Source organism: Carcharodon carcharias, chromosome 3 (assembly GCF_017639515.1).
Source record: "Carcharodon carcharias isolate sCarCar2 chromosome 3, sCarCar2.pri, whole genome shotgun sequence".
Lineage (NCBI taxonomy): Eukaryota > Metazoa > Chordata > Chondrichthyes > Lamniformes > Lamnidae > Carcharodon > Carcharodon carcharias.
In genome coordinates, this window is record NC_054469.1 from 205999651 (window position 1) to 206023453 (window position 23803).

Below are 23803 nucleotides of genomic sequence, written 5' to 3' on the forward strand. Positions count from 1 at the left end.
TTCAACTGAATGGATATTCTCAAACTGCCGTAGTGGGGTTTGTTAGCAGATTATTAGTGCAGGCACCTGGTTTACCAGGTCAGTAGCATAACCATTGCACTAAAATATCCCTTTCAAATGTACCTAATTAAAATTATTCAATTCAATATTTGGCCTTTTAAATGCACTTTCAATTATCAAGTGCGTGCTGAATTTTAAAGCAATCTTGACTTTTTAAACAAGATCACAAACATTTTAGCTCATCACACGTCCAAAGTGTTCATGAGTGCATTTGCTATTTGTAGATTGCTATGATTTGTTTCTGGGCTAAAGAAGAGCTTAGCATTGTTGTAATAAGTAATGTTGCTATCTTAGATTATACTTTTAGTGAAATAATGCGGGACTGTATCTTTGGCTCTTTCACAAACCATTTTTTAAGCAATTTTGGATTCATATGGCACTTTGGTGATTTGTGACTGCTGCCTAGTATGGTTTTCTTGTTAAGTATATGGTACAAGTTACTTGCTAGCATTTCTTCTTTTCATTTTTAAGCTGTATTGTACGAAGGCCCATATGCCAATGCTTTAAAGTAGCTATTTTCCTCCACTGTTTGATTTCCCAGCACAGGGTGTGAATTAGTTGTGCTTTCATGACCGTACTTGCTGTCTGATAGTTAAATTGTGAGCAAGGAAATCTTTTCAGTTGCAGTTGTCATAGCTGTTTCATCAATCTAGAGGATGGGAGGGAGAAGGGAAAAAAAGTGTTCCACTTAAGTAATAACCTCCAAACCTTTATGCACTAGCAGTGGATTAAAATATTATAGGGCAGAGCCAGAAACACGGAACATGGGAAATCCTCATTTTAACCGTGTAAAACCCATTGGTGCAGGTTTTTGAAATATCAAGTTTAGTTTTCACTTGCTGAATTGTGCTGTTGAGATTGTCACAATGCCTGAACTTAATACTGAGTTGAGAAAACATTCAGAATTGAGAGAAAATTTGGAGAAACTTGGAACCTGGTATTTAAATCATTGGAAAGCCTGGTTAATGTGCAATTAAGAATACCGGTTGTTTAATTCTTAAGAATGCTCTGCTCATCTGAGAGGATGGGTGGACAATACGCTTTCAATATCCAACATTGTCATTTTGAAGGCTCAGAGGATGTAGCTACCACCAGTCATTGAATGCAGATTCTCATTGTATCACCACCCTCCCTCCTCCAACCAAAAAACCTCTTTCATAGTACCAATTTTATTAGTAATATAAATGTATTGCTTGGTATCTGCTAGATAGGTATCAGTTTTTACCCCACCTCTTGAATGCTGTATCTAAAGAATGCAAATACGCTCTATCTCTCCCACATATCAAAACTAGCACACATCAAAGCATCCAGACTAGCTGGCTTTAATCCAATGAAGACACACCCACACACTAAACCTCTATTTTAAAAGAAAAATATTCCCCAATAATATTATATACATTAGTAGCTTCATGACATTGATGGAATCTGTAACCTCTGTGAATTAATGTATCAAATCTGAAAATGTAGCTCAGTCCTGGTGTTCCCTACCATAGATTTTCCTTGGGTCTCGGAGACCAGCAAATGGAGCATGGTGGATCTGTGAAGTTATCAACTTCCTGTCCATCTGTTTGAGTGCATTATTTCCTTACATTTATGCAATGATCTTGGCCAATGCAAGAACTTCCTGTATTGATGGCACTGACTTCCTTTTGCGAAACTGACTCTGTCTTTGAAAGTTAGGTTGAGTATCAGGGTTTGGGAAGTACATCCACACTTCCAGAGATCCCTTGCACAAAATGTTTATAAACCATCGCTTTTAGAGCACTGGAGCATTGCAGTGAAAAGAACTGTGTGTGGCAATATCCTTTCAAAATTAAATGTATTCAGCATGAGTTGTCAGAAGGCTTAACTTCTTATGACTTTATGCATATTTCATGTGTGTGGTCTAGACCTCATTCTTCAAAAATGTGTTCACAAAATCAATCAGTCCATAACATTTATCACATGAGATGTGATGAGATAGCAGATAAATGCAAGTTTCTTTTCTTTCTTGTTTTCTGCTGCATTGCCTTGATTCAGCTCTTTACGATTCATTTGTATAAGATTGTTATTGCAAAATAACAACACTGCTTTTTTTTAAATGTCTGTGTGCTTTTTTAAAACTTGAAGTAGCAATGCTGCAGTCATGAATTTGGATGTCAGCTAAATCTTGTACCAAGTTTATCCTAAAAAATGTTCATCACCTACTGCTTCATTGTAGAGACACTTTGCTTCTTTCCCCTCAACTCTACTATATGCTGGTACTTCAAAAAAGAAATCTGGGTATATAGGCATCACTGGAAACGTCGTGCTTGTTGCACAGCCCTTGAGAAGGTGGTGGTGCACTTCTTGAATTACTGCAGTCAGTGTGGTGCTTTTGGGTAGGATGTTCCAGGATTTTGGCCCAGCAGTGATGAAGGAACAGTAATCCATTTCCAAATCAGGATGGTTTGTGACTTGGAGGTGATGGTGTTTCTATTCAATTGCTGCCTTTCTACTTCTGGAGGTCAAGGGTTTGGGAGGTGCTGTTGCACCCCTGTTCATGCACAGTACTATTGGTTGCATGTGACTGTCTGTGTGCCTCACGTAATAATCAAAGGTATAATTTGACATTGGACATAAGTTAGCCTTGAAGGGGGAACTTGCCATAAATTACATGCTGTTCATCTGACATTTCCCATCAATGTTTCTAAGCCAGCAGGCAGGGCAGTGATGATTCAGCATCTCATCAATTGAAAGGAAAGAGGATTTAAAGCTCCAGTGTTCTGGAGATGATTAGAAGTCTTTGCAACTGTAGTTAAGAACTGCTTCCTTATCAAAGCATGTAATTTATATGGCACATTTTTTTACTACACTGATAAAATTCAAGGTGAAGAATTGGGTTCTTTATGAAATAGAATTTTCCACACAGAGACCCAACTAGTTCGTGCCAGTGTTTTATGTTCCACACAAGTTTCCTAATACCCTACATGATCTAAATCTATTAGTATATCCTTTTGTTCCTTTCTCTCTCATTACTTATCTATCATTCCTTTAAATACGTCTATGCTATTTGCCTAACTGCACACGGTAGTGAGTTCTTCTCTTTGAGTAAAAGAATAGCTTATTGGGGTTATTAGCAACTGCCTTTTTATTTATGACCCTTTAGTTTTGGACTTCTCACAAGTGGAAACGTCTTTTCTTTGTCTACTTTGTGGTATTGCAATGAAACATCAGCCTAGATAGGGCTTGATCCGCACTTTTTAATTGAGTTGAGTATGCTACTACTGAGCCATGGCTAACATCACTGAATGTACTTCATTGTTGCTGTTTGGTTGTCAGATTACATTTTTCTTCTTGGTTTTTCTCCTATGCAGCTTTAACATTCTCCAAATGAAACCTCCTCACTGAATCCTATTCTGCCACTTGATCCTGTTACTGCCAGGATTCCACATTAATCTAAGTTCATTGCGTCAATTGCTTTTCAGTGTCTTTTATAACGCTTGTTATGTCGCTTTTGACCAGAATTGAGAGGCTTCAGTAGTTAAATTCTGAAGTTAAAGCATAAACATGTATTCCCTTGTGGTTTATATGGGTGAGTGATGATTTGATTAAAATGCTCAAAAGAATAAGGAGATTCATAGGCTAGGGCAGAGAAAGTATTTTTCTCTGGGAGAGTCCAGGACAAGACACATGTTTAAAATTGGAGCTAGGTCACTCAGGAGTGAAATCGGGAAGCATTTTTTCACACACAGTGGAAATATAGAACTCTCCTTCGCTGCGCACCCCCCCACCCCCCCAAAAAAAAATTAAGGTTGATTCAAATTAATAAGACTAAAGTTGATTTTTTTTTTGTTAGTTAAGGGTATTGAAGAGATATGGATCAAAAGCTGAAATGGAGTTAAGGTACAGATCAACTGTGATCTGACAGAATTGTTATTGTCTCAAGAGACCAAATGGCATACTTCTGTTCTTCAGACATACAAAAGCTGAGCAGGTTGTTGATTAAACTACCCAGAGTATTTATTTCCCCCCTCAAAATATATACGTCATATTTGAGAGCGCAATATTTTCTTTTGATTCAGTACATGGCACTCTGCTACACTTGCTACACTTAGAATCACAGGTTATAGTTCCAGTATATATTTCGTGTCAAAGTCTCTGGTGCTTACAATCCGAGGGATTATCCACAGGTTTGCAGCTCTGTGTGCTAGAGCGGGGGGACCTTAAGTGTGTGACCTTTCCCCATGAACCTTTGCGATAGATGCCCTAAGCTTTATTGCGTCCCTTAGCACCTAGTCCTGGACCTTGGAATGTGTTGGTTTGCAGCACTCCATGGACAGTTCTTTGCCCTGGAAGACCAAAAGGTTTCAAACAGACCAAAGCGCATCTTTCAGAGTTGATGGCTGCCCCAGCAGGAGTTGATGTTTGTTTTGGTCTGCATCTCTGGGAACAGCTCATAGAACACAGAGACACCTCTGATGAGGTGCCTCATAGCTAGCCAAATTGTTAAAAACTGAACTCGGTTTTTATTTGGTGGTGTTGGACTGGGGTCACATAAGCCAGAGCGGCAGGTTTCCTTTACTGAAGAACAGTAGTGAACAAGTTCTGTTCTTATACCAATTTGACAATTTCATGGTCACTTTTTTGCTGATACTGGGCTTTTTATTTCCATTTTTTTAAAACTGAGAGCTTTAAACTTGTGCTTTCTCTGCATTATTAGCCTAGGATTCTAGATTACTAGTTCAGTAATACAACCTACTGTTTTCCCTAATATTGGGAAAACTGTATAACTGACACTAGAACCAGCAATAGACTAAGCTCTGTCTTTTGTTTTTACTGGCTTCATGTAATACAATGCCATTATTGCAGGACAGTACAGGATGTTTGCTTTAACATAGGCCAGCATTCAGCAAAGCTTTCAAGTGTGTGTAATGTCTGTCCCTACACAAGCAGACACACAATCTTTTTATAAACTCCCAAGTAACAAAGGCTCCATTTATTAAAATCCCAGCAATTATATGCTTTCAATTTTGTTGTTTCGTTCATGGTTTCTATGTTCCCACCCTTTGACAACTGATGTCATTGCAGCCATGCTTTGGGGATTAGATCTTGAACTTGTTCCACTTTGCAACGATAGAACTCATGAAAAGGGAGGTACATCACAAGGTGTTGATTCAGATTTTGAGCTTCAGAAGGATGAATTATTGGCAAGGACTCCACCAACTTTCAGAATTAGGTTATATCTAAAGCACAACTGCTGGGTGTCGGCAGATGTGAATTGTACAGCAGTAATGCTGTCAATAGGAGTTAATCAACTTAGTGTCTGACATTTGGATCAATTTAAATCCAACATTGGCATACTGAAGATGGTGCATGTTAGTAACTTCCAGACTAAAAGGGACTTCAGCCTGTGCCATAATGAAAGAAGAAAGCAAAAAACATGAATTTATATAGCATCTTTCATAACCTTAAGAACATTTCAATGCTCTCTACAGTCAATGAAGTTCTTTTTGAAGTGTAGGGCTAAATGCCTTGGAGTAATTGGTAGAGGATTTGTAAATTGAAGTTTATGTAGACAGCATTATTGTATAAGTAAGCACAGGAATTGCTAATGGAAATATTGATGTGCACCCAAACAGAAGCTTTTTAATAAGAGTTTGGGTGAGCTGCCCCCTATGTTGATGGGTTGAAATGAAGAGCAGTGGGAGAAGGCTATGTGGAACATTAACCCTGGCGTAGACCCATTGGGCTGTTAGTATTATGCAATAAATAGGTCATTATCATCTCCTTCTCTAGAACATATGAGAAAATGGACCTTGCAATAAACACCCAGAAAACTGAAGACCTGTTCCATTCAACTCTCACAGCAAATCCCGTACCTGTTGGTTAGGGTCCACGGTGAGATCCTGGAAAATGTGAACATTTTCAGTACCTTGCGGGTGGCCTCCTCTCGACGAAGGTGGTCATAGATGATGAAATTCATCATCGCCTCTAATGTGCCAGCTCAGCCTTCAACCAACGAAGGAAAAGTGTACTTGAGGATCAGGATCTCAAACCTGAGAAAAAGGTCATGGTTTACTGGGCCGCAGTGACTCCATGCTCCTATACGCTTTGGAAACTTGGACGACCTATAGCAGGCACCTCAAAGCACTGGAGAAGTACCATCTGTGGTGTCTTTGCAAGATCCTCAATCCAGTGGCAAGGAAGATGGGCCAACAGCATCCCTTCCTAAGCCAACTCACCCAGCATCAAGGTGCTAATCACTCAAAGCCCGCTCTGCTGGGGAGTACACATTGTTTGTATGCCCAGCACCAGATTGCTGAAGCAACTGCTCTAACACCAAACTCACTTGTGGCAGGAGACTCCCAGGAGAACAACGGAAATGCTTTAGGGATGTCCTGATTCCTGAAGAGGTCAAACATACCTGCTGACTAATGAGACACCCTGACTTGTGATCGATCAAAATGGAGAAGGCTAATTCAGGAAGGCACCAAACACATTGAGAGACTTGGAAAACATGCAGAGGTGAAGCCAAGGCACGGGAGGGAGTCCTCCAAACAGCCCACCTACTCAACCCTTCAAGCACCATGTTGGGCAGAGTCTGCAGAAAGCGCATCACAAGGTATCTCAGAACCCATCAAACCAGGGTGGAAGCAAGTTCTCTTCGATCCTGAGGGACTGCCTAAAGAAGAAAAATAAGTTGGCAGCTTCAACGTAAGGAGAGAGAAACTGAAAGCTTCCGTGTGCTTTTGTAAGAGGAGGGCTAAATATTTAAAAGCTTTCAGGAAGGTGTTGGATTTGAAGTAATTCTTGTCTCGTACTACTGTGTTCACTGAACCAGAGTTAATATCTCCAGACACATCAATTCTTAGGTAAACTGTCTTTGCAGTTTGGTATAGACTGATATCCCCAATGTTTTTATCACAGTGCAGTCCATAATGATATTTATTTGACTGAGGTGAGATTGTGCAATTTGAGGATGATCCTACAGCACTAGAAAGCTGTGCTTCAATGTGATTGACAGCTGATTTTGACCTTGCCTTTCTTTGCAATTTTCCATGCTCCTGCTAAGTGTTTATTTTAAACATCCTTGTGGTTAGACTCAATGCTGTCACAATTGTGAAGTTTTTTTATTCCTCATTTTAGTTTATTGATGAGGGTAGCAGCTTAAGTTTTCCTTTCAAACTAAGCCTCCCCAGGACGCACGCCATCTGTGACTAAGCGAATGGACAAACTCCCTTGGGGTGTGATGTTCTCTTCAGCTCAGTGTTGTTTTTGGTTTATTGTGTGCTATTGGCCCCGTGTGTATTCTGCCTTTTTCTACTTCCTTTTTTAGAAAAAAATAATTATTCACTGGATGTTAGCTTCACTATGAAGATCACCATTTGTTTGTCCATCCCTGATTTTTCTTTTGATGATGTGGTGGTGAATTATCGCCTTGAACCGCTGCGTCTGTGGCGAAGGTGCTCCCCCAGTGCTGTTTAGTAGAGGGTTCGACAATTTTAAGGCAGCAACAAAGCAGGAGTGGTGGTTCTAATCCAAGTGAGGATGGTGTGCAACTTGGAGCTGGAGGTAGTCCCATGTATCTGTTGCCCTCGTCCTTCCATGTGGTAGAGGTTGAGAGTTTGGGAGGTGCTCATGTTCCATCTGAATTGGAGGAAAAGAAAAACTTTCCTTATATAGTGTTCTTCACAGCTTCAGGACATCCCCAAACTATTTAGAACAGATGAGGTACTTTTTGAACTGTAGACATTGTTGTAATGTAGCGAAGCTGACAGCTAATTTGTGCAGAACAAAGTCTAGCAAACAGCAATGTAACAACTGAATAATCTGTTCTTGTTGATTTGTGGGATAAATTTTGAACAGGAGAACTCCCCTGCTCTTTGAATAGTACCTTGGCCCGGTAGCTTTTGGACGCAACTGAGAATGCAGATGGGGCTTTGGTTTAACGCCTCATCTGGAAGATAGTACTTTTGACAATATAGCACTCCTTCAGTACTGCACTAGTGTCAGCCTGGAGCTTTTGCTCAAATCTTGGGGGACTTGAACCTAGAGAGTTTTGACTCAAGTGTTAGTGCTGCTGACTGAATCAGGGCTTACGCCGGAGGGAAGAGTAAAAGCAAAATACTGTAGATGCTGGAAATCTGAAATAAAAACAAGAAATGCTGGAGAAACTCAGGCCTGGCAGCACCTGTGGAGGGAGAAACAGAGTTAACATTTCGAGTCTGTATGACTCTTCAGAGCCCTGAGGTCAATGCTGTATGAATGAGATAGAGTGCACTTGCTTGGAGATTAACCTTTCTTCATTTCACTGATGAGAGCTGGCAGTACAACTGTCTGTCATGTCAAAAGTACTCCATTGTTCTAATTGCTTTCGGTCAAATGCAGTTGACAATGTTTTTTTAAATGACTACTTTCTACTATTAAATTGCTTCCTTAAAAACTGCATAAGGCATTATATCAATCCAAATAGTTGTTGAAAATGTTGTTCCTCCTTTTGCACTATAGAAACAAATGAGCTTATTTATATAGTTCCTTTCACATTCTTCAGGCCACCCAAAAGGGAAGCTAAGGAATTGCTTTTGAAAATTAGTGATTATGTAAGCAAGTGAAATAGTCAATTTGCACACAGTAGTATGAGATGTTTTGGCGATGTTGGTTCAGGCACAACCACATGACCAGAAGACCTTGTTCCTCTTTGGAGGGCACTTTGGGATCTTTATCATCCACCTAAAAAGGCAGGTAAAGCCTCCATATAATGTCTCATCTGAAAGCTTAAAACCTGCCTCTCTGACCAAGCCTCTGGTCATCTGGTTTAATATCTCCTGGTGAGGCTTGGTGGCATATTTTGTCTTATAATGCCCCTATGAAGCACCTTTGGAGGTTTTATTATGTTAGAGGCAAGATATTTGTGAGAAGTTGTTGTCGGTGTTGAAAGACAGCGCCTTGAAAAGTGCAACACTCCCTCCTTGATATATTAGCTTCGATTATGTAACTCTTTCGAGTACAAACACGTTTCCATCTGTTCCTATTCAGATGAAGTTACATTGTTTCATAGTTTGCCATTGTGAGATTTGAACTCTTGATCTTGGGGTTACAAGCCCAGTACCATAACCACTTGGCTATTTAGGCCAAGCGCTTCGATTATGTACTCAAATCTTGGATAGGGGCATATAAATTGGGCCCTAGTCTGAATCTAGACAAGTGAATCATCTCTCTTCTGCAACTGTGCTCTCTTTGCCCCGCCATTAGCTGCTGTGCTTTCTGTCATCTAGACCCTTAGCTTTGGAATTCCCTCCCTAAATTTCTCTGCACCTCTACTGCTCTTTCTTTCTTTTCTTGTTTCACAGGATGTTGACATTACTGGCTATTATTCTCCATCTCTAATTTCCCTCGAGAAGGTGGTTGCTGAGCTGCCTTCTTGAACCGCTGCAGTCCATGTGCTGTGGTACACCAATGGTACTGTTAAGAAGAGAATTCCAGGATTTTGACCCAGTGACACTGAGGGAATGAGTACATAGTTCAAGTCGGGGTGGTGAGTGATTTAGAGGGCAACTTGCAAGTGGTGGTATTCGATGCACCTGCTGCTCTTGTCCTTTTAGGTGGTAGAGGTCGCAGATTTGGAAGGTGCTGGCTCTTTTAAAGACACAACTTTCATCAGCATCCATTTTTTTGACAGTTTTTTTTAATATCTGGTTTATTCTCATGTGAAGCACCTTGGGACCTTTTTACTACATTAAACTTGCTATAGAAATGCAAGTTGTTGGTGAAATTCTCCTTCAGTTAGTTCCACCGTCATTTCCAATGAGGATTTAAGAAGTACTTGGAGGTCCCCTGGGATGTTCTGAATATTTTCAAAAACCTACTGTCTGCAATTTAAATGCTTCAAGTTTAGCTTTGCTGAGGGAAGAGCTCTGCACATATATGTCCCCATGCACTAATCACAGTAAACTGCAGGATACTCTCCTACTTCAAAGAGTTGATGTTATTGTTGGGCTAAAGAGCTGATACTGCCTGACTGGAACCTGTAAACTAGGTATTGCTCTTGATCAGTACCTGCAGTGTTAATGAAGCGTGAAATCATTCCATTCTTGCTTATCTGCCCCTGAAATCTTGCTCTTCAACGTTTATTGCCATGTGTCTTTTACGAGTGAGTTTAAAAGGAAAGTGATTTGACTGAAGAGTCTGATGCCGTGCTGTTTCAGTTTTTGCAGCATCATTCCCTTTGGCACAGTGAGATAAATATGTAGGTTGTGTATAAATTTTAGTGTAGAAGCATTTTCATTTATTGCAAAAAAAAAAGCAATCTTTGTTCTTCGTGAGTAAAGTGTCCTCGAGTTTCCGGTAGTTTGCGTGGTTTTGCAAGGATAATGCATGTGAAATTGATCAAACCAGTATATTAAAAAAAACTATGGACTTTTAAGCACAGGTTTGTTGTGTGTAAATTGAATTTTCACAATCCTGAATGCTAGTTTAAAACCATTGTGCTTGAAAATGGCCCCACTCCTGATCATGCCCCCCAGTCGAAGTAATGAATTGTCGCAAACAGGCACATTCAAAGTGCCTCTTCAAGTTAAACTTGCTTTAGGCATAGAGGCGCTAATAGGTACGTTTCCAAGGCTTTTACTGGCAAAACAATGTTTTAATTTACTAAGAAACTGACTGCATTGTGCACCAATGTACTTAATAAATTGTTTGATATTTTTAATGTCCTATCTACTGATCTTAAAATCGGGTTACTTACAGATGGTGGTCAAGACGCTCTTATAGCTGAAATTTATCACAAAAAAAGCACTAGCAATAAAACTGCACCAAGTTACCACTCTTAAATAAATCAACTATTTTTTAAGCAACAAAAATGTTTTCTATTACATTGCCAGACTCTGCTGATTTATGGAAGACTTTAAATTTTTGTTTATGCAAGTGAGTTTGGACAGAAATGTAAACTATAACTGAATTTGGAAAACCAGTGCAAATTCAAGCGGAATTTAAACCCAAATTGCCGATAACGCTCGATGGGAACTGTGCCCAACTTTATATCCCGTTGTTTCATTTTATTTTTGTCTTTGCCTCAGCTGGTGTCACAATTTTTCTCAACCCAATTTACTGGCTGTTATTACAAACAATAATAAGTCATTCTCTCCAACAAATCAGATAACCTTTGATTTTTCTGGCTAACTCTTAAGTTGTTGCAAAAGACATAGAAAACTATTTTTTAATATATAAATACAAAAGATGATGTAGCTATTTGAGAATGTGCAAAAAGATGTGCAAGGATAAAATTAGAACTAGGAGGTTATAACTATCAGGGAAGACTAAACTGCTTGGAGCTCATTTCTTAAGGAGAAGGCTAAGGGGATAATCTGTTTTATGTCTTAAAGTTATGAAGAAATTCATTAGGTAAATGTAGATTGATTTCACTTATGCAGAGTTCAAAACTAGAGATCATAAATGCAAGATAGCCACTAATAATTTTAATAAGGAGTATAGAAAACTACTTCACCTCCATGTGGTAGCAAGTTCCCACCACTCTGGGTAAATATCTAGCTTGCCGTTAAATGGGTCTATGCTAAGTACACAAAGGAAAAAGGCATAGAAGACTATCCCAATAGATGAAGTTAGGTGATTAGGAGGCTCGTGTAAAGAATAAACCTGTTGGGCTGAATGGCCTGGTTCTGTACTGTTAATTTGATGATGTAATAGATAAATAGTGCCTGATGAAATCATACTTGAAAAATTGGGAAATTCAAAGTTTTGTAATTGGTGGGTTGGCCTTGAAGCTATGATGCTCTGCAGCAGTTGGATGCTTGCCAATTTTCTCCATATGGGGAAGCTTCCTGCTCTTAAATTTGCCACTGAGATACTGAGTAGAAGTCAGAGCTTCCAAAGGTAAGGAGGGCAATTCTAAGAGCCACCGTATCCCACTCTTACAGAACTCTGGGAGAGAACCACTGTAGTCAGATGACTAAAAATTAGTGTACTGTTTAAAAAAAAAAGTAATCAAGAAAAGCTAGAGGAATGTTTGATTTCATCTTGAGTTTGGATTATGAATGCGAGGAAGTAATGCTTCAGTTGCGCAGAACCTTTGGTCAGATCCTATCTGGAGAAAAGTGTTTGATTTTGGTTTACTGAACCTCAGGAAGAATGTATAGGCTTTTGAGGGGTTGTGGCACAGATTTGTCAAATGATACTGGAGCGTAAAGGATTAAAATGAGGGCCAGTTGCATAAACTTGGTTTATATTTCCTTGAGTTAAGGTTTAGGGCTTGTCTAATCACAGTGCTCCAAAATATTTGGCATTTGATTAGGTTTCAGGAAATTATTTCATCTGGTGGCAGAATTATGAGCAAGGGGCATAACCTTAAAATTACAGGCCATTTAGGAGTGAAATTAGGAAGCACTTCTTCATGCAAAGGATGAAGAAACCTGGAACACTTTCCCCTAAAAGACTAGATGTTGATTCAATTGGAGCTTCCCATAGAAATAAATTGAAATAGATTTTTGTTAGATCATGGTATCACAAGACATTGAACCAAAGCAGGTAAATGAAGTTGAGGGTTAAGGAAACAAGTGACCAGTTGACTTTTAAAAATTCTTTCGTGGGATGTGGGCATCACTGGCAAGGCCAGCAATTGCTTCCCATTTCAGTGGGTAGTTAAGAGTCTACCATTTTGCTGTGGATCTGGAGTCATGTAGGCCAGACAGAGTAATGATGGCAGATTTCCTTCTTTATAGGACATTAGTAAACCAGATGGATTTTTTGAACAATCAATAATAGTTTCATGGTCACTATTACTGAAATTACAGGCCATTTCAATTCCAGATTTTATTAATTGAATTTAAATTCCACCAGCTGCTGTGATGGCATTTGAACTCGTGTCCCAAGCATTAGCCTGGGCATCTGAATCACTGGTCCAGTGACATTACCACGATGCCAACCTCTCCTCCTGATTTTAAAGTCCAGTCAGTGTCTTCAGTTTTTCACTCCAAACATAATGGGCAGAGTTATAACAGGAGCTACCATTATTAAGAAAGCAATATTGTTAATGAATGTTGAAAGTAATTAGTGGGCTGACTTGGCCCTTTGTGAATAGGTCTTCCCCACTCTCCCCCCCCCCCCCCGCCCCACACACCTCCAAAGTATTGATTAAATTTAGAAATAAAGAAAAAATATCTGGGGCCAATGTGCAAAATGAGTTGATGGACAGTTTTGCACTCTGTCCAATTTTCTTTTCCAATGATGACGAGTTGCCAATTTGCTGTTTTGCATGGAGCCCAAGACTAATTTATATTCCTAATGGCTCATATTAACAACCAAGTTAAAATGAAATAAAAACAGAACACAAAATCTTGGAAGGACATGGGTCAGGCACCATCTGTGAAGAGGGAAGCAGAGTTGATGTTTCAGTTTGCTGACATTTCACCAGGTCATTGACCTGAAACATTCAGCGAGATTTGATGAGTGTTGACTGAATTTTCTGCTTTTATTTCCAGCATCCACAGTATTTTTCTTAAGTTAAAATGAATGTTTGAAAAGTCTAAATTAGGTATAAGCTGTTGGCAGGTGTAGAGTCTATTGAATTGCATAAAGCAGCATTTCCCAAACTATTTTCCAATAGAACCCCATTTTAACACTTGAAAATTGATGCAACCCTAGATGCCAACGAAAAGAAAACAGCAATAAAACAGCATAGCAACATTCGGTTTATAACGGGTGTAACTTTACAGCAGTGGGGTTTTACATTCCCGCCAAAATCAATGGGGCAGAATTTTTTTGCCCCGTGGTTGGGTACGCACCTGACCCGAACGGGAGTGAAATCGTGCGCGACGATGTCGCCAGAGCGCCCTGATGTCATCGCGCATTCTTGTGATCTTTCGGTTGGTGGGCGCATGTGAGAGGCGGCAGCGCGCTCACCAACAATTAAGAGGCCTATTAAGACCCTTAAGTAATTAATTTGTATTTTTCACTTTCTGCTCAACCGTTTGGGCGGGTAAGCTTGGCGGCCTTTGCATTTTTTATGAAACCTCATCCACAGGTGGGTTGAGGTTTTCAATGGTTACCAAAAAAAATTTATTAACGTCATTTTTAACATGTCCCTCTTCATGTGACTGAGTCACATGTGGGGACATTTTTGTATCATTTGTAATAAGTTTATTTTTCAGTTTTAAAGTTCTTCTGCTTCCTAAGGCAGCTCTGTGCCTTCAGGGACTTTCAGGCTTCAGCGCTCACACTCCTCCTGACCCCAGCAGCGCTGAGTCTCTTGACCAGCCAAAGTGAAATCGCGGTCAGAGCCCAATTGTGGGCGGTGGTCCATCTCGCAGCTATTCCCGGACCCACCCACCCGATGAGGGGAAAATCCTGTCAATGGAATTTAGAAAGGCTGGCCGCATTTTACGGCCCAGTCCCCATCGCAATGGGGCTGTAAAATTCCGGCCAATGATTAAACATATAATACTCCATATAAATGTGGATGTGTTTTAAAGTACTTTTCATAAAATAACATTTTTACACTCGTCAATCCATTACTTAACTGAGCTGCTCCTGCTCATGGACCTTGGACCTTATGTTGAGGATCTTGAGATGGCTGATGTGGGAGCCCAGGTTAGTTGGCAGCACCAGGGTGATGGGATTGGGCTCAGACAGGCTGCAGCTGGGCGGTGGAGGTGTTGCTGCCGGGTTCACAGTCGGGATCTAGCTTCGGGACTCAGTGATGCAGCCACGCGTAGAAGCGTGGCCTGGAGAGAGAGAGAGAGAGATGGAGACATGTGCAGGGTGCAGACTCTGGAGGGGAGCTTGCCACAGTTTGGGAACCACTGGTAGAGCGTACAACACAGAAACCGGTCCTGGGTCAAACCGGTATCTGCTGGTGTTTATGCTCCACATGACCACTCCTCTCTCTCCATATATAGAAGGGAAGAAGGGAATTCTCTCCAGTTTTCCAGCCAAATTTATCCCCTAGCCTAACACCAAAGATAGATTAACACGTCATTTACTTCTGCTTATAGGACATTGCTGTGTAATTTGGCTGCCACATTTTCTACATTACAGCGGTGACTGCAATTCAAAAGCTGTGAAGTGCACTGATGGTGCTGTAAAAATGCAATTTTTTTCTTTTAAAATACACTGATATTGTAAAACTTTATTGTATATACTTCATCTCACTCCATCAGCAATCCCTCTGTTCCGTTCTTCCTTCTGTTCTTACCTAACTTCCCCTTAAATGTCTCATACTTCCTGAAAATGAGTGGTGTCTTTGATTAGTAAACCACAACAGCTTCATTATATTGCACCTTTTACGTAACAAAACATCCCAAGTTGCTTCGCAGGAGCATTAGCAAACAAAACTTTAAACATGAGATGAGCAACATCTTGATCAAAGAGGGGTTTTAATGGAGCATTTTAAAGGAGGAAAGACAAGTAGGGGGGCAAAGAGCATGATAATTGAAATTATGGTTGTGAAATGATGGAAGAAATTAAGTCAAGGTTGCACAAGAGGTCAGAATTGAAGCAACACAGATCTGGGAGGGTTGTATGGGTGCTTCCAGAAATGGGAAGGGACAAGGCCATGGAGGGATTTGCAAACAGCAGGGAATTTTAAAATTGAGTTTGGACCTGGAGCCAGTGCAGCTCAGTAAGAAATCGGCCTTGCCTCCAGTTGACCTTGTGAGCCATTGAACTAGAAATCCACCTGAAATTGAGTCAACAAAACCATTAAATTGTGGCTGAACTCCAGAAATGCTTTGTTTATGAGCTGTGGACTTGGCTTTCTTGACGAGAGTGAAAATAAATGTTTTCACAAGCAAAATGTACAATAAAGTTTTACAATATCAGTGTATTTTAAAAGAAAAAATTTGCATTTTTACAGCACCTTCATTGCACTTCACAGCTTTTGAATTGCAGTCACCGCTGTAATGTAGAAAATGTGGCAGCCAAATTACACAGCAATGTCCTATAAGCAGAAATAAATGACGTGTTAATCTATCTTTGGTGTTAGGTTAGGGGATAAATTTGGCTGGAAAACTGGAGAGAATTCCCTTCTTCCCTTCTTAACAGTGCTGTGGGATCCACCTGAGGAGAGGTAACTTATCTCAAAGCAACATCTCTGACAATGCAGCTCTTCCTCAGTAAACCACTAGGAATGCCAGCCTCAATCATGCTCTCAAATCCTGTGTTTTTACAAGAAAGCATTCCTGTATATTTGAAAAAAGTAAAGTTGCTCATATTCAACAGTAATAGGAAATTTCATTCTCAATTTTCAGATATTTTAACTAGGTATCTGTCTTTGTTTAAAATACTACTAGCTCTGGTGAGGATACTTCTACACTTACCTCTATGTATGTGGCCATATCAAATAGCATAGGTGAATTTAAGGGGAAGCTAGATAAGTACATGAGGGAGAAGGGAGTGAGTAAAAGGAAATGCTGGCCAGGTTAGATGAAGTTCAATGGGAGGATGCTTGTATGGATAATGAACATTGGCTTAGACCAAATGGCCAGTTGACAACCCTAAGCAAGATCCAAAAACAACGGTGAGATAAATGGACAATTAAACTGTTAATAAATATATGTTGGCCAGGACAGGACCTCTACTGCTCTTCAAATAGTGTTGTTGTTGTCGTATCTTTTATATAAGAGGAAAGATGGGACTGCCATTTAAAATCTCATCCAGATGTTGGCACCTCCAGTGCAGCACTGAGGGAGGGTTGGTAAGATGCTCAAGTTCTGTAGTGGAAATTAAGCCCACAGTAATTTAACTCTGGAGAGGGTACAACCTTTTGGGCTAAGCTGTTTTGTTTTAATACTTCCAAGCTCTGAGTCCAAACTGGATAGATTGGAATACTGTCAGACATAAATCTATATCTTTGAATGAATGGTTGAGAATGTGTTCAATATGTAGATGTGATGTCTAATTTTTAAATTAAATCTATATTTTTCAACTATTTCTATACTTAGGGATCTGGAGCTGCTAATTAAGGGTTTCAATGAACTTCCATTAATAAAAATAAAATTTGGCAGAACTCAAACCACAATTATAACCCAATCAATGTTCTACTGTACCCTTTCCCAACAGGAATTGGAATTGGCAAAAGGTAGTTACCATAGTAACAATGAATTTGAGTACTTCCTCCCAGCAATATTTGGACATTGAGAAAAACAAGTGCACCATGCAGGGAATGAGCGAACTGTGGAATCTGTTTGCATGTTAACACCGGATAATTTAAAATATTTGTGCTTTTGTGTGTGTCTGTGTGTGTGGAAAATAAGGACCATTGGCATAAACAACACATTTGCGCTCTCCCACTCCAGCTCATTAGCAGGCTAAATAAAGCTGTAATATTTTTGTAGGAAGGTATTGGTTGAAGGCTAACCAAACGCTCCACTACTTAGGGTGAAGCCCTGTTGTGTTTAATGGGTTATAGTAATGAGTTGATTATGATATGTATGAGTACTTGAATCAACATAAACTCCTCTGTAACCACTGTTAATTGCTCATCATGCATTTTGGAAGATAATGGTAAAAGTGGAATTGTATTATAGGAGCTGTACATTTCTAAAGCAATTTATTGTGAAAATCGCCTGTCATAAAATGCTTGCAGCCTATCAAAAATTATCACTGAAAAAAAAATTCCACGTAAATTTGCTGTGCAACAATTAGCAATTCACAGCAATACACTAATAATGATTTATTCATCAGCAGGATCAATGCACCATTAAATGATTAACATTGTTAAACTCTTCATTGCCTCAAACACTGATTATATTTATTTTATTTAAACTAGGAGATGGAATTCCCAAAGAAAGCAGCCCTTTCATCAATAGTACAGACATTGACAAAGGAATCCTGTATGAAGGGAAAAACTTGGCACTTTTTGAGGTAAATAGCCTTTTTGTTGTATAGTGTTTTTAATATTAAGAACAGCAACTTGCATTTTTAAAGCATCTTTTAATGTTGTAAAATTTCCTAAGGCATCACAGGAGCATAATTAGACAAAAACATGACATCGAGCCACATATGCTAGGTGACTAAAAGCTTAGTCAAAGGTTTAAGAAGTGTCTACAGGAGGAGAGAGATGGAGAAGTGTAGGGAGGTAGTTCCAGATCTTAGGGCCTAGAGAAAGCTGAAGGCATGGTTGCCAATGGTGGAGTGGTGAAAATCCATGGCGATAAGAGGCCTGAAATGGGGGAGTACAGAAATCTCAAAGGGTTGTGGGACTGGAGGAGGTTCGAGGTTGGGATGGACAAGGCCATAGAAGGGTTTGAAAATGATGATGGAGGTTTTAAAAGATGAGGCATTGCTTGATGGTTACCAAACCAGTGATGGGTGAACAATGCAGATTAGGATATGGGCAGCAGAGTTTTGTACTGTATAAGGACAGGAATAAATGCAAATGTTAGGGAAAAACAAAATATAGGAAAATGCAGGGCAATCAAAATCTAGGAATGATGGGATCATGTTTTAAATGGGATCCTTTGTTGTAACAATGGAGTTTGCGATAAAATTTAAAGTTGCTGCACAAGCATTGCACATGAACCAAGATGGCCGAGTTTTCACTGTCATAATGGGCAGCTAATCCACTGCCAGTTTACACCTGGATGAAGAGAGAAAAATGTAGCCCTTAGATTCAAACCTAATTATTTTGTTTTATTCATTCTCCGGGCATGAGAGTTATTTACAAGACAAGCATTTGTTACCCTAAAAAGGTGATGGTGACCCATTTCTTAAGTTGCTGGCAGCAGTTTGATACAACTGTGTGGATTGCTAGGCAGAGGGCAGTTTGGTATGTGACTGGAGTCACATTGGCCAGATTGGTTAAGGATGGCAGTTTTCCTTCACCAAAGAACATTAGTTAACCAGTTGGACCTTTAATGCAGCTTCCTGATATCAGATTTTTATTTCCAGTTATTTTTTGACTGGACTCAAATTCTCAATTGCCATGTTAGGATTTGAACTCATTCCAGTAACAATAACTCACTATCCCACCGTATCTGAATTATGATCAATATTTCAAGATTAAGGGAGCTTGCTTACTCCTGTTCTGGTGCCCTGATGCATACAGGTCTTTGGTTCACAAGCTTGTGGTTGAGAACAAAATGGATTTTCATCATTTACTTGAACGTTGCATTTGAGAACTTAATGTAGTTCTGGTGCAGTGTTCTGTAATGTAGAGCAACTGCAGGCTACCCATCAATCATCACACCCTCTGTCCTGCAGAAGAATGACAAGTCACTGTCATAAACTCTGGATGGAAAATTGCCAAAAAAAAACATATATAACTAAAGTCTCTATGGGCACAGCATGGCTGTATTATGAACTTCCTTGATGATTAATTTGTTGAATGTCACGGCCAGTGTTGAGCTGAACCATAGCAAAATGTCCCATATACATTGATTTTGCATTATACGACCTTGGCCAGTCCGTGTGTCAGTGGAGGCCAATCAAATAAGTAGGGTTTCTGTGTGTGATTCGCATCCATTCCTCCTGCTGGATGTGTCACCGTGTATGTTGAAAGTACAGGGGATGCAACTGTTTGTTTGCTTTACATCTTGCCTGCAGTAGGGTAGCCTGGCAACACACTCACATGACGAGCGTGCTCCAAGTCAATGGTGAGGAGATGTTGTATGTTAAAATATTTTCTCCTGAGATTCAAGGTGAAAAGATTAAAAAGAAAATGTGAATTAACTGAATCAACGCCTCATTTAATTGCACGGGGAGTGTTGGAGGCGGAGCGGGGGGGCGGGGTTCAAGTGTTGTCTTCTAGGAACACAGGACTTAGGAGCAGGAGTGGGCTGTTCACCCCTTATGAGCCTCTCTGCCATTTGATAAGAAAATGGCTGGTCTGATTGTGGTCTCAACTCTGCTTTGCTATCTGTCCCCCATAACCCTTGACTCCTCTGTCTATCAATAATCTAACACTTTTTTTCTTGAATAAATTCTATTACCCAGCCTCCATTGCTTTCTGGGGAAGAGAATTTCTCAGACTAATGACCCTCAGAGAAAAAAGTTCTCCTCATCTCCGTCTTAAAAGGGCGATCTCTTATATTGTCTCTCCTAGTTCTAGTCTCCTCCACAAGAGGAAACATCCTCCCGGTATCCACCCTATCAAGTCCCATCAGGATCTTCTATAAGATCATCTCTTATCCTTCTAAACTCTAATGGTATAGGGCCAACCTGTTCAGCCTTTCTTCATAGGAGAAGCCCTTCATCCCAGAAGTGTCGAGACCCTTCTCCAAACTGTTTCTACTGCAATTATATCTTTTTTCAAATAAAGAGACCAAAACTGTACACAGTACTCTAGATGTGGTCTCATCAAGGGTCTCTGAAGAAAGACCATACGGACTCGAAATGTTAACTTTGTTTTCCTCTCCCCACAGGTGCTGTCAGACCTGCTGAGTTTTTCTAGCATTTTCTGTTTTTGTGGTCTCATCAAGGCCTTGTACAGCTACAGGAAAACTTCCTACTTTTATATTCCATTCCCCTTGCAATAAACACCACAATTCCATTTGCCTTCCTAATCACTTGCTGTACCTGCATACTAACTTGTTGTGATTCATGTATCAGGAAAGCCAGATCCCTCTGTACCATCATGTTCTGCAACCCCTTTCAATATAAATAGTATACTGCTTTTCTATTCTTCCTGCCAAAGTGGACAAGTTACATTTTTCCACATTATACTCTCTGCCACGTTTTTGCTACTCAGTTAATCTATATCCCTTTGTAGACTCTTCACCTCCTCACTTTCCTACCTATCTTTGTGTCATCGACAAATTTGGCAACCATATAGTTGGTCCCTTCATTCCAGTCGTTGATATAGGTTGTAAAAACTTGAGTTTCCAGTACTGACCCCTGTGGCACTCCACTCATCATATCTTATCAACCTGAAAATGACCCATTTATCCCTACTCTCTGCTTCCAGTTAGCTAACTTATCCATGCTAATATGTTACCCCCATATCATGAGCTCCTGTTTTATTTAGTAACCTTTGATGTGGCATCTTGTCAAATCTTTTTAGAAATCCAACTACACCACATTTACAGGTTCCCCTTTATTCACCTTGCTCGTTACTTCCTCAAAGAACTCTAATACATTGGTTAAACATGGTTTCTCTTTCACAAAACCATGTTGATGCTGCCTGATGCTATTATGATTTTCTAAATATCCTGCCATAACCTCCTTAATAATAGATTCTAACAATTTCCCTTTAACAGAGTTCAGGCTAATTGGCCTATAGTTTCCTGCTTTCTGTCGGTCTCCTTTCTTGAGTATAGGTGTTACATTTGCTAAATCATCTGGGATCCTTTCAGAATCTAAGGAATTTTGAAGAATTATAACCAAGACCTCTACTATCTCTGCAGCAACTTCCTTAAAGACCCTAAGATGCAGGCCATCAGATCCTGGAGACTTGTCAAGCCTTTTTGTCTAATGGTTTTCCTAGTACCTTTTCCCTAGTGATGGTGATGGCTTTGAGTTCCTCTTCCACTTTCGCCTCTTGATTTTCAATGGGAAGTTTTCTAAATCTTCTACAATGAAGTCAGACACAAAATACCTATTCCACACTTTCACCATTTCCTTGTTTTCCACCATCAATCCATCAGACACACTATCTCTCTCCCACTCTTACACTCTCTCTCTCTCTCCGTTAAGCACCAATAGTTACTTTCGTTACTCTTTTCCTATTTAAATACTTGTAGAAGCTCTTATTACCTAGCTAGCTTTCTCTCATATTATAATTTTCCCTCCTTATTACTTTTTTAGTCATTCTTTACTGGTTCTTAAAATCTGTCCAATCTTCCGACCTATCACTAATCTTTGCAGATTTGTACAGTTTCTTTCAATTTGATACTATCCTTAACTTCTTTAATTAGCCATGGATGATGCACCCTTCTCAGAGTATTTCTTTCCCACTGGCATAAATCTTTGCTGAGTGTTAGGAAATATCTCCTTAAAAGTATGCTGCTGTATTTCTACCTTTTAACCTAGTTTCCTAGTTCACTTTAGCAATCTTTGCTTTCATACCCTTATAAATTACCTTTTATTTAGTTTTCAAACACTAGTCTTAGATCCATACTTCTCACCTTCAAACTGAATGTGAAATTCTATCACATTATGATTGCTGTCACCTAGAGGCTCCTTTACTATGAGGTTGTTGATTAATACTGTCTCATTGCACAGTACCAGGTCTAGAATAGCCTGCTGTTTTGTTGGCACTAGATTTACTGCTCTAAGAAATTGTCCCGAATACATTCTATGTATGTTTTTCCAATCAGAGTGGCACAAGGAGGGATTTGACTAGGGACTACTAGACAATATTGGTTCTGTTCATCCTCTTTCATCAACAACAACAACAACAGAGGTGGGGAGGGATGAGGCAATGGAGTGATTTGGAAAAAGGACGAGAATTTTAAAATCAAGACGTTGCTTGACCAGGGGCCAACGTAGGTCACTAGCAGAAGGATAATGGGTAATTGACTTGATGTGAGTTTAGACAGGGGCAGCAGAGTTTTGGAAGACCTCAAGTTTACAGAAGGTAGAATGTGGGAGACCAACTAGGAGTATGTTGGAATAGTGGACTATTTCCTGCACTGTTGACATCCTCTTGGATTGTGTCTTGCTGAATTTTGCCCTTTTAGGGGACGAAATATCGGGCATTGTTTGTTGACATGAAAATATAAGGTGATTGTTCTGACCTTACTCAACAGGAAGAAATGGATAGGAACCCAATGGTCTCCTCTCTGCTTAACAGACTGGCGAACTACACCAACCTTACCCAGGGCGTCCGAGAACATGAGGAGGCAGAAAACAATGAGGAGCCGAGAAAGAAAGAAATTAAGGTAAATGTACTTGGTCTTCAAGAGGAATATATGATTTGCGTGATAGCTGAGAACCATTGCTGCCTGGCAGGCTGCCTAGTAGTGACTCAATCCGAATAAATGGAAGAGTAAACTCTTAATGTGAAAATGATCCAGTTTGTCATTGTGCTTTTTCAGACACCAAGAATATGTTTATATTTTAAAACCTTGAAGCAATGGTGGGAAGCTGAATTTGCTAACTAATTGGGAGTGACTACTAAGGTTGCAATTTCCCATAGAGGATTGGGGATGCACCATGATCACAAAAGCAAAGCTTGAAGGGCTAATTGTTGTCATCTGAACCTGTGGGATAAAATGCACTCCTATCTTTGTCGTGAACATTTTATTAAATAAAAATTGAGGGATAGAGTTGCTTGTTTGAGCACTGAACACTAGGTGTCCCAGAAGGAGGTTATTGGTTTGTGCTGTGCTGAGAAGGCTATTGTATTTGTCCTTCTCCCTAATGGGGGCAATGGGGTGTGATGGAAAGTGTGTGTGTCAGAGAGAGAGAGAGAGAATCAAGAGTTGGTCAGTAATTGGTCTCTCTGCATAACCCAGGTAGGATTGTGGGAGTAGCTATTTAGCCTCTCAGTCTTGTTCAGTCACTCGATTGGATCATGGATGATCAGCAACCTAACTCCACATACCTGTCTTTGCCCCATTTTCCTTGATCCCTTTGGCTAACAAAAATCTATCAATCCAATTTTAAATTAACAATTGGCCTAACATCAATTGCCATTTGCAGATGATTTCCTAACTTTTACCACCCTTTGAATCAAGAAGTATTTCCTAATTTCACTCCTGAAATGTTTACCTCCACCGTAAATCGAGGAGTATAAGCCAATCAGGCGTATAAGGTGACCCAACTTTTCCGGCTCCATAATCATGTTTTTGAATATACTTGATGTTTACGTCAATGCCCCTTTTCAGCCACA

General features: G+C 39.8%; 1 protein-coding gene across 3 annotated transcripts in view; it reads left to right on the forward strand.

The window, feature by feature from the left end:
* The window catches only part of LOC121275944 (solute carrier family 12 member 7-like), a 465011-nt gene that overhangs the window by 143168 nt on the left and 298040 nt on the right, over positions 1-23803 (forward strand). For all 3 annotated transcript variants that reach the window (XM_041183838.1, XM_041183839.1, XM_041183841.1), the window contains exons 2-3: positions 17801-17895; positions 22719-22850. In XM_041183838.1, the coding sequence (XP_041039772.1) occupies positions 17801-17895; positions 22719-22850 (227 nt within the window). The remainder of the gene's footprint in view (positions 1-17800; positions 17896-22718; positions 22851-23803) is intronic.